This window comes from Taurulus bubalis, assembly GCF_910589615.1.
Source record: "Taurulus bubalis genome assembly, chromosome: 21".
Classification (NCBI taxonomy): domain Eukaryota; kingdom Metazoa; phylum Chordata; class Actinopteri; order Perciformes; family Cottidae; genus Taurulus; species Taurulus bubalis.
The window spans coordinates 12575145-12586821 of record NC_136609.1 but is presented as its reverse complement, the minus strand read 5'-3'; the positions used below and the strand labels follow the sequence as shown (position 1 = coordinate 12586821).

The window sequence follows — 11677 nt, the reverse complement described above, 5'->3', positions numbered from 1 at the left end:
GGTCAATAACATCAAATGCAGCACTAAAGTCCAGCAAGACTGTGCCGCCCATGTTCTTATTGTCCATCTGTATCAGCCAGTCATCAGTTAGCTGGGCAAGGGCAGTTGCTGTTGAGTGATTCGGTCTGGATGCATGCTGGGAGCTAGCAATGAGGTTATTCACAATAAAATAATCCTGTATTTGTTTGAAAACTATTTTCTCCAACAATTTGCTCAAAATGGGGAGTATACTAATTGGACGACTATTTACACATGTGAAGGCTGATTGCTTGTCCTTTGGTATAGGAATCACCTTCGCCACTTTCCAGACCTTTGGGCATACGCCGTACATTAAGCACTTGGTGAAGATGTGACATATTGGAATAGATACGTAAACAGAGGCAAATCACAACAGTTTACCATCGAGATGATCAATACCAGCCGTTTTATCAGCAGGCAGAGACAACAGCATTCTCTCCATGTCAGGGGAAGTAACCTGCACAAAATCAAAATGGCAGTTTGTATCCTTCATCATATAATTCTCGATTAGTGTGCATGAGGAGGAGCCATCAGTGGGTGACAAGTTCTTTCTGAGATTATCAACTTTACTCATGAAGTAGTTATTGAAGTAATTGGCAATCTCTACTGGTCTTGTGAGGAAAGTACCATTATTTATTATGTTAGGCATTGATTGATGTGAGGACCTACCCATAATATCATTCATAATTCTCCAGAGTTTTTTTCCATCGTTCTTTGAGTCGTCAATTTTACTCTGGTAATACTCTCTCGTTTTCCCTCAGTTCAGTTACATGATTTCTTAATTTGCAGTACGTTTTCCTACCAGATGTTTCAGCCTCTATTTTTGCCTCGTTCCGTTGCACCAAGTATTTTTAAATCACTACTGACCCATGGGGCACATTTTGCCTTTACAGTTTTTTTTTTTGAATGGTGCATGTTTATCAGCAATATTCAATAATAATTTTTATGAATATGCTTAGGGCCAAAACAGGGACCTCCTCTTGACACACTATTGACCAGTTTGCATTCTTTACATCCTCCATGAAAGATTCCTCTTGGAAGTGTTTGTATGACCTTTTGTGTGTAATCCTACAGGCTGCTTTCAGGAGTTTAGTTTTCCTTCTAATGCCGTGTTCAATATTCGCGCGTCCAGATTTCATGTTAAGTCAATGCACAGCCGCGTTAGGTTGCGAAAAAGCGGATTTTTCGCCGGGCGTCGCGATAGAAGCGAAATGGCGTTGCGAATATTCGCAACTCCGCTTTTCCGCTTTTTCGCTGGCGTTCAAATATTTCAACTCCAGCGAATAATTCTCATGACGCGGAGTTGCGAAAGCCAATCAGCGTTGAGAAGCTCCGCCCGGCATCACCGCCGTTACTGAATGAAGCTGCTGGTCCTGAAGGAGCGCTGGAAGCGGCTTCATTATTCAGACACTCGTCCTGGAGGAGGAGCTGTGTGCGACTACGGATAATGTTATGAACCCAGACACGGGCGGTTGATGTCCCGACGAGTGTGGGACTTCCTCAACAAGTATAAAGCAGAACTAGTGGTTATTTCAATGCTGAATGGCGGAAATAGTAAATGCTTTCAAGACACAGATAAGCCCCGCCCCCTTTTCCCCAGCGATGGTTGCGATAAAACGGATTAACCACATAGAGCGAATTTTTCACCTGCGGCGCGATATAGGCGAAGTGGCGTTGCGAAAATTGGCAACTGTTTTGGTGTGAACGTGGCATTAGTGCTATAAAGTTGTGATCGCTGAAACCAACAACTACTGACACTCAGGGGTATTAGTGAAGAAGTGATCATTGCATTTAGATGATTTTAGCCCATTCTTATTTGTACTAGTTCTTGTTGGTAATGTAATAGTTTAGTTTGCGTTAGGTTACAAGCACTGGCTACTGCAAGAAGCTTCTTCTTTAACGGACAGTTAGATAACCAATCGATATTTAAATCACCCACAAAAAACACTTCACGGTTATCATCACTAGAATTATCCAACATTTCGCAGATAGAATCTAAGTATGCCATGTCCGCACTAGGCGGCCTATAGCAGCAACCCACAAGTATCGGTTTAGTTTGTGGCAGATGAACTTGTAGCCACAGTGCCTCAATGTCACACATCATTAAATCACTTCGTTCTTTTACTGGAATGTTATTCTGGACATAAAAAGCCACGCCTCCCCCATATCTGTTCCGGTCATTCCTGAACAGTGTATATCCGTCAACCGCTAGTTCTGTATTTTCAAATGAGGGATCTAAATGTGTCTCAGATACTGCAAGTAAGTGGTTGCATCATGCAACTTAATTCATGGATCTTATCCAGTGGTTCTCTGGATGCATTATAGCACATTATACTGCACACTACATACAATACAATGACCCTTTGCTAAGTCCCGCCCTCTAATCCAGACTGACCAATCGTATAGTTCCATCACCAGGCTCCGACAGCTATCCAGCTGTGCTTCATAGAGCCTCATCAATGGTGTCATGGCGTCTTCATGTTCAGGTTTAGAGGGTCTGGAGCTCCTCAAGTGCATTATTACCTAGTGTTAGCATGGCTATGCTATGCTAGCACTGTTACCTATTGTTAGCATGGCTATGCAATGCTAACACTGAAGGTATCCTGAATGTTTTACTCAGGAAATAAAGACCTGCTGGGCTTTACAAGAACGGTCTTTGTCTTCTGTGATCTGGAGACTTGAGCTTCCGTCTCATCACTGTGTCCTCGGCACCGGACAGGAAGCTGCCTCCAGACTTCCTGTCCTGTGAGGAGCAGCTTCAAGGTGGCCAGACCATCACACCCTAATCCTGGTCCCATCATTGTGATGCATGAGCTTCCCTTACTTACTACGGTTTGGCTGAAAAGGGCCCGAGTCACAGGACGGAGCTTCAGGGGTCATGTGACCTGAGGGGGTCATGTGACCTGAAGGAGCTGGAATCCAGTCTTTAGTCTGTTTCCATGAGTTGAAGCACTGACAGACGGGTGCTGAAAGTTAAGACTAAGAAGCATTTATCTGCAGATTATCACATGGAACCTGGAACAGTCATGGAGTTTTAAAATGGTTCTTTCCAATCCCAAAGTTTAGTAAAAGTCATGTAAATGTGTTCTATTCATGTGTTCAAGGAAATGTGTTTTATTCATGTGTTCATGACGTTCATTTACGCTGAGTTTGAAATAATGAATACGCTTCTAAAAGAAAGACTCAGAATATAAGCAGGCATACATACAGCATCTATATAAATGTTTATTCTTTTAATCAAACTATTGTCTCATTCATTTGAGTCATTTAAGGTTTACTGTATGCTTTGTGTTCTGTATGTGAGTCTTTATTACGGCAACTTTATCAAGTGAGTCTTTATTACGGCAACTTTATCAAGTGAGTCTTTATTACGGCAACTTTATCAAGTGAGTCTTTATTACGGCAACTTTATCAAGTGAGTCTTTATTACGGCAACTTTATCAAGTGAGTCTTTATTACGGCAACTTTATCAAGTGAGTCTTTATTACGGCAACTTTATCAAGTGTGTCTTTATTACGGCAACTTTATCAAGTGAGTCTTTATTACGGCAACTTTATCAAGTGAGTCTTTATTACGGCAACTTTATCAAGTGAGTCTTTATTACGGCAACTTTATCAAGTGAGTCTTTATTACGGCAACTTTATCAAGTGAGTCTTTATTACGGCAACTTTATCAAGTGAGTCTTTATTACGGCACTACGGCTTTCTTTAATAACTCTTTTAGGGATCAGATGTGAAAAGTATCCCAGCAGCAGGAGGAGAGGGAGGGCTCTCATCAAACAGGAATATGCTCCGTCACCATGGCGATCAATCATGTTGAACACTTATTACCTGATTACTAAAATACTGTGTGTGTGTGTGTGTGTGTGTGTGTGTGTGTGTGTGTGTGTGTGTGTGTGTGTGTGTGTGTGTGTGTGTGTGTGTGTGTGTGTGTGTGTGTGTGTGTCCTCTCTGTCTACTGAGGGAATGGAAAAAATGGGCAGATGAAACAAAAACATAGAGATGGAAAAAATACAGGGCTGTGCACACATAGCGGCCACAGCGGGGCGGGTCTGGAGATGATTAACACACACACACACACACACACACACACACACACACACACACACACACACACACACACACGGTAATGTTTAACATCAACAAACAACACTTACATGAGAGCATCGGCTTCACTGTCGGGAGGCTCGGCAGCATTACAACACTTTATTTTCCAACTCACTCACTCACTCACTCACTCACTCACTCACTCACTCGCTCACAGGGCAGTGCTATTAATCATGTGAGCTGCATTACCACCTGCACTCAGTGAGCCTCGGACATGTTGGTCTCAGAGTTAGTGAAGGACTCATTCCCACCAGAGCTCAGCCTCCTTGTGTCAGGTTGTGTGTCTGTGTTGTGTGTCTGAGTTGTGTGTCAGGTTGTGTGTCTGTGTTGTGTGTCAGGTTGTGTGTCTGAGTTGTGTGTCAGGTTGTGTGTCTGTGTTGTGTGTCAGGTTGTGTGTCTGTGTTGTGTGTCTGTGTTGTGTGTCTGAGTTGTGTGTCAGGTTGTGTGTCTGTGTTGTGTGTCAGGTTGTGTGTCTGAGTTGTGTGTCAGGTTGTGTGTCTGTGTTGTGTGTCAGGTTGTGTGTCTGTGTTGTGTGTCTGTGTTGTGTGTCTGTGTTGTGTGTCTGTGTTGTGTGTCTGTGTTGTGTGTCTGTGTTGTGTGTCTGTGTTGTGTGTCAGGTTGTGTGTCTGTGTTGTGTGTCTGTGTTGTGTGTCTGTGTTGTGTGTCTGTGTTGTGTGTCTGTGTTGTGTGTCTGTGTTGTGTGTCTGTGTTGTGTGTCAGGTTGTGTGTCTGTGTTGTGTGTCAGGTTGTGTGTCTGTGTTGTGTGTCTGTGTTGTGTGTCTGTGTTGTGTGTCTGTGTTGTGTGTCAGGTTGTGTGTCTGTGTTGTGTGTCTGTGTTGTGTGTCTGTGTTGTGTGTCTGTGTTGTGTGTCAGGTTGTGTGTCTGTGTTGTGTGTCAGGTTGTGTGTCAGGTTGTGTGTCCAGCAGCTCGGTGTCAGTGTTCTCTACTGGGAGGGAACCTCCACGTCTCCTGAGCTTCTCCTTCTGGGACGAGAGCAAAACAAACATAATGGGTTATTGCTGTTATTCCTTATGTCTGTGAGCCCAAACCATGACGAGTAAAGTCCAGTGTGTTACTGTGTTGCTAACCTCTAGAGAGGAACAAGCACTTCTTTTGATCCTTGAATGTGTATTAAAAGACCAGACGATGTTGAAACGCAGTACTTCGTGCAGCATGTGACTGCTTTGGAATGAGATGATATCTTATTGCATATTAATGTCCGCTGGTAGCCGGCCTACAGGAAGCTCTTCCTGATCCAGATGGAACAAGTGTTCTGTCTCCTCGTCCCCCCAACCCACAAGTGTTTAAGTACTCAGAGTGCACAGCCTGCTCTTGTTTTTCCCACTGCTGCACACACACACACACACACACACACACACACACACACACACACACACACACTTCCCCTCCACTTGAAGCTCTCTGCTATTAATACCTCATAAAAGCATGTTATCAAACTGCATACTTTCCATGAGCACCACCTCTCTACCTCCTCTTGCTTTTCATCCCCCCATCCTGCATTCTTTCTACCAGTCATCTCTCTCCCTCCCTCCCCCTCTCTCTTCCCCTCTCTCTCTCTCTCTCTTCCTCTCTCTCTCCCTCCCTATCTCTCTCTCTCTCTGTCTTTCTCTCTCTCTCTCATATGACGGGAGGCTGATGAGTCTTTGGTATGTGAGTAAAATCAAGTGTTGAGAGGCTCATTGTATTTTCCATTCAACAACGGCAACAGCAAGCAGATTAATGCGTCAGTTAGCTCAGCGGTGATGTCATTATTTTCCAGTGTGTCTCTCCACACACACACACACACACACACACACACACACACACACACACACACACACTGCCCTCCTTTCTGTGTGACTAGTCAGCATTGGCTAGTATCTGTCAGTGGAGGGATGGGCAGAAGCAGCAGAAAGAGGAAGTACCCTCCCTCCTCCGCAGACCATTGGCTCGCCGTGAGCAGACGAATGAGCGAGGCCAGGTTGAGGAGAGGGAGGGGATTGTGGGTAATGCGTCATCGGCTGGTAGGAGCTCATTTAAGCAGCGGTGGAGAGAGAGAGAGAGAGAGAGAGAGAGAGAGAGAGAGAGCCCAATGACATGTTCTGCTCCACACCCAAATCTCTGGAAGATTCCGTCAGTCAGCTGAGACGACTAGGAGGTGTGCACCTTGTGCTGGAGGAGACCGGACCACCTGCTGATAGGAGGCTGTAGAGGACCGGACCACCTGCTGATAGGAGGCTGTAGAGGACCGGACCACCTGCTGATAGGAGGCTGTAGAGGACCGGACCACCTGCTGATAGGAGGCTGTAGAGGACCGGACCACCTGCTGATAGGAGGCTGTAGATGTGGAGGACCTCTAACAGTGTGGGCCGGTTCAGTGTGGAGAAGAAGATCCAGGAGTAAGAGGACACGGACCAGCTTCCTCCTCACCCGTCACCCTGGGGAAGGCAACGCTCCACCGACCTCCCCCTTCCTCTTCATCCTCTTCATCCTCGCCCCCGCTGAAGACCGTCTCGGCGCCCCGTTGCGCCCTGACCTCCGGTATCAGGTGGAAGAGGTTTCGGCTCCCCGGATCGCCCGCCATGCACATCAAGACCACCAAGTGTAACCGCTTCTGCCTGGTCGCCTCGGTGACCAACCAGGAAGTGTTCAACCGTCCCGAGGCACAGGTAAGAGCTCCAGCCGCTTCCTTTGGCCTGAAGCCCCTCCCCTTTACTGCTCATGACTTCAGTCTGCAAGAGAGCGTTCTCTTGAGGGGCCTCAGTGTGAACCAACGTCACAGGATATGTGTACAAGATATGTGTATAAGATATGTATACAAGATATGTGTACAAGATATGTATACAAGATATGTGTACAAGATATGTATACAAGATATGTGTACAAGATATGTGTACAAGATATGTATACAAGATATGTGTACAAGATATGTGTACAAGATATGTGTGCAAGATATGTATACAAGATATGTGTACAAGATATGTGTACAAGATATGTGTGCAAGAGAAGACGTCACAGTATTTGTATATAAACGGCACACCACAGACAGTTTGAGGAGCTGTATCTGTGGCTCTGCCATCATGAGGTCGTGGTGATGTCATCAGGGTTATCTGGGCTCGGCCTTTGAGACTACAAATGTAGAGCATTGAACAGGGCTGCTGGATTGCATTGTGGGAAATGTAGGCTCCGGTTTTCACACTAAGAGGTCTAGAATGCAGCAGTTTTCTTTGAGTACTGAATCATACCATCCCGTACATTGGGAAAGTGCCGCCTCTACATCCTGGTATGTTGAAGCACCCCCTGGTGGCAGGCTGCAGTATAGCTCATGAAGCAAACACAAAGAAATGCTCGGCTGCTGTTCGGCTCAGGGGGTTGTGGGCGGGGCCTCGGTCACTACAGCTCAGGCTCCGCCTCCAAATTAAGTCAAAGCGTTCCACAGATTTTTAGGCTTCTCTTTGTCCAGTAAGAGTCCATCTTCATACGAGGCCCATGCAGGCCGCCCGCTCACTTCCTGTGCGTTCCCTGTCTGGACTCTGAGTGTGACGCTCCCCTGAATGTTCTGTCACATCCTGTTCAGTGTTGTGGTGAGACGGGTCGTAACAAAGCTGTGTGTGTGTGTGTGTGTGTGTGTGTGTGTGTGTGTGTGAGAGAGAGAGAGAGAGAGATATGAGGCTATGTTTCTACTGCTAGTCTCGTATCTGTGTTCATTCCTCCGACTCGGCCTTCAGTGGGTTTAGATGAAGCAGCTGAACCTCCTCACCTCTCTCTTCTCTTTCAGACCAGTTTCGAGGCCTTGTTCCGTTCTTTCGACCCGGAGGTGCAGTTCCAGTACTTCAAGTCCTTCCGGCGGGTGAGGATCAGTTTCAGTGATGCTCTGGCTGCAGCCGAGGCCAGACTCCGCCTCCACAAGACCGACTTCCACGGCAAAGAGATGAGACTCTACTTCGCCCAGGTAGTCATTGCATTGGTCTAAGAGACTCATGTAAGGTTACTGCATCAGAAGACTCGGCATTCATTCATAAATGAACCCTAGTATTGAGTGAAACGATTGATTACTTTATCATGAAATGTTATTTCATCTTGCACATATTTATCAAGCATTTTCTTTAAATGCCCCTACTCTGTTTTCAGTTCATGAATGCATGTTTTATTTGTAAGAAGTGGGCTTTTCACCGCCTCCTCCTCGTTCAGCCAATCACAACGCTTCCAGCTTCTCTCAGCAAACTGCTGCTGAATTAGCCGCTAGCTTCTGTTAGCTTCTGTTAGCCCGAGCAGCCGCTGTAGTTCACCAACGACAGGGTGCTGCTGCCGGAGATGTGACGTTAGCTATTCTGTATTCTCATTGATCTCTTTGGGGCTCCATGTTCTGGAGCGTGTGACTAACGGCCTCGTGTCTGCAGTCGGTCCACATAGGGAGTCCTCGCCTGGAGCCGCCCAAGCCAGACAAGCAGTTCCTGATCTCGCCCCCCGCCTCCCCTCCAGTGGGCTGGTCCCAGTCTCTGGACGCCCGGCCGGTCATCAACTACGACCTGCTGTGTGCCATCTCCAAGCTCGGCCCAGGTACTTCGTGACTCCTCCCATCGTGACCTCATGCGGGGTTCTTGCGCTCATGGAAAACCTGGAAGAGTCATGGAATTTTAAAATGGTTATTTCCAGTCCTGGAAAAGTCCTTGAATTTTTTTTTTTTTTACAGAATCCCCAAAGTCATGGAAAAGCATTGGTCAGAATGTGTGTGAACGCGGCTCTTTGTGTGATTCCAGGAGACAAGTACGAGCTCCAGACCGCCACCCCCACCACCCCCAGCGTGGTCGTCCACGTCTGCGACGACGAGCGCGGCGGCGACAGCTCCGCCCCCGACGACAGCGACCAAGACGAAAAGCCCCGCCCCCCGCGGCAGAAGATCGTCCAGACGCGTCGCCCCGACTACACGCCCGGAGCGGAGCAGTGAGCGAAGGCGACCGGTCGAGAGCGCGTCGCTCTCGGAGCTTTGAAGGTTTGAGGACTCTGGAGACGCCCGAGGTCGCCGCCTGCCCCGCAGGCCACGTTTCACCAGGACGGCCAGTGCTGCGTTCATGTCCTGTGGGAAACACGGGAGATTGGAAAAGCAGCATTGAGTTTAGCCATCAGATGAATGTGACGCGTCTGAGACGGAACTGAAATATTAGTGTTGAAACGTAGGAAATAATGTCTTCTCGTGTTTTGCTCGTCGCGCTCCACTGCGAGGACGAGACTCCGCTGGATGTCGGTCTGCTGGTACTAAACTACAACCATGAAGCCATGACCATGTCTGTGTGTTGTGAGATGAAGTCGGTCCGCTGCAAATAAAGTCTGTACCAATGCAATAAAGTGATTTGGATGTCTGTTCTTCCCACAGGACCTGAATGCAGCACCATTGTGACTAGTCGTGTGTGTCGTCTGTGAGACGGAAGCACAGACGATGCTTCTCTAGATCAGAGTAGATGTCATAACTGCTGCATGTGTCAGTCAGCGTGAGGCTGAAGAGCCCCGCCCCCTCTCCCCCGCGCCGTGATGTCACGGCCGTTTAGCTGAAGCTCGCCTCGCTGCGTGATGACATCACGGTGAGTCTGACTGGTGGCTGATCCTTCTGCTGGTCTGCGCTTGTAGTTTAGCTAACAGCTGTCGCTATCACATTGAATACCACTTCATTACGAGGCCTTTTCTTACACACACATGCACACACACACACACACACACACACACACACACACAGGCAGCCCTTCAGGTCCAGGTCATGGAAAACCTGGAAAAGTCATGGACTTTTAAAATGGTTATTTCCAGACCTGGAAAAGTCCTTGAAAAAATAAAATCCCAAAAGTTCTTTTAATCAAACTATTGTCTCATTCATTTGAGTCATTTAAGGTTTACTGTATGCTTTGTGTTCTCATTGTTAGTTTAAATACTACATTTACTCACTTTTTACTGTTTACACCCAGACTTCACTAAATGTTTGTCGTGACATTTGGTTTAAAGTCGTGGATCCACTGGTCAGGATGTGTGTGAACCTGCTCGTTTCTCTGGTGCTGCGTTCAGGGCCCTGCCTCTTCAGCATCCTCTGGTGCTGCGTTCAGGGCCCTGCCTCTTCAGCATCCTCTGGTGCTGCGTTCAGGGCCTGCCTCACACCGGAGGCTTTCTTTCAGTTCCCTTTTGTAAAGCAGTGTGTGGTCTTCATGCCGGCCGTGTGTTTGGTCATCAGCTCTTCTGCTCTGTTCCGCTCTCACAGGTCTTCACTGCTTCCCGTAGCGTAGCGTAGCGTAGCGTAGCGTAGCTGTGAGCTCTAGTTGTTGGTGGTTGGGTGCAGCGTTCCTTCAGGGTGACGGGATGAAGCCCTGAAGAGCTCCGCCCACCGCCGCTCCGGCCTCAGCCTGCGACTCCACTTCATCGCCATTATGGATTCAGCGTTCAATAAAGGTCAAAGTTCACACGTCTTTTTGTGGTTTGTGCACTTTAATGTCTGAGAGGACTTCCTGTGTGTCGTGGCAACTCCATCCACCTATTTCACACTGACACGCTTGAGACGTGAGGAGAAAAGGGTTGGACATGCTGTTCCTGTGGAAGTAAATGAATATATAAATATATATGTATTACGTTTTCCATATCAGGAACATTACAGTATCGTGGCAAGTGTCAATGTGTTCACCATATTTATGTATCTTGTATTTTATTTTTGTTAATACTTGTTTGAATGAGGAAGAGGAGGAGGTCGCTCACCAGAATGAGCCTGGAACCCATGACCTGCTTAACCCTAGACACTAACCCTAAACATATTAACACTATCACTAACGTCGGCCATATTTCACCCAATATAAAGTACCTGATAAAATATACTTCTCATGAAAATATATAAAAATACAACAAGCTAGGAAGATCGTAGCTGACCCCTCTCACCCTGGACACAACCTGTTGGACCTCAACTTCCTGCCTGAGGGAAGAACTCTATCAGGACCAAGACCTCACGCTCCATCAGGACCAAGACCTCACGCTCCATCAGGACCAAGACCTCACAGTCCATCAGGACCAAGACCTCACGCTCCATCAGGACCAAGACCTCACGCTCCATCAGGACCAAGACCTCACAGTCCATCAGGACCAAGACCTCACAGCCCATCAGGACCAAGACCTCACGCCACACCAACAGTTTTTTCAACAGGGCCCGGGTCCCCCACTGACTGACTGACATCCCCAGGACTTTTTCTTTCTTCTTACCGGTCACTCCCCTGCACACTTCATATTTAAACACTTAACATACACTTTAACTCAGGGGTCAGCAACCTTTCATATTCAAAGAGCCATTTTGCCCTTTTTTCCACCAAAGAAATGTGTCTGGAGCCGCAAACGCTGTTTGATATCACAGCTTATAAAGTTTTATATATATAGTCATATTAATTATATATACAAAAACTATAGTTTGTTGTGTTTGACAATATATAACAAGAATAAAGACAATTATTGACATTGTATTGCTATTTTACCTGTTTATAACTATCAAACTCTTATGAAGAGGGGAGAAGAGGGCAGTGTCTCATGAGCCACAG

At 46.9% G+C, this 11677-nt stretch overlaps 1 protein-coding gene across 2 annotated transcripts in view; it reads left to right on the top strand.

The window, feature by feature from the left end:
- The window catches only part of rcan1b (regulator of calcineurin 1b), a 16595-nt gene extending 6821 nt beyond the window's left edge, over positions 1-9774 (top strand). The window contains exons 1-4 of one of the 2 annotated variants that reach the window (XM_079236600.1): positions 6503-6793; positions 7903-8076; positions 8525-8684; positions 8885-9774. In XM_079236600.1, coding sequence (XP_079092726.1) covers positions 6707-6793; positions 7903-8076; positions 8525-8684; positions 8885-9072 — 609 coding nt within the window. In that variant the 5' untranslated portion in view covers positions 6503-6706 and the 3' untranslated portion in view covers positions 9073-9774. Of the gene's footprint in view, positions 1-6502; positions 6794-7902; positions 8077-8524; positions 8685-8884 lie in introns of those variants that run through there. The other variant, XM_079236599.1, reaches the window with a different exon arrangement.
- The last annotated feature ends 1903 nt before the right edge of the window (positions 9775-11677 follow it).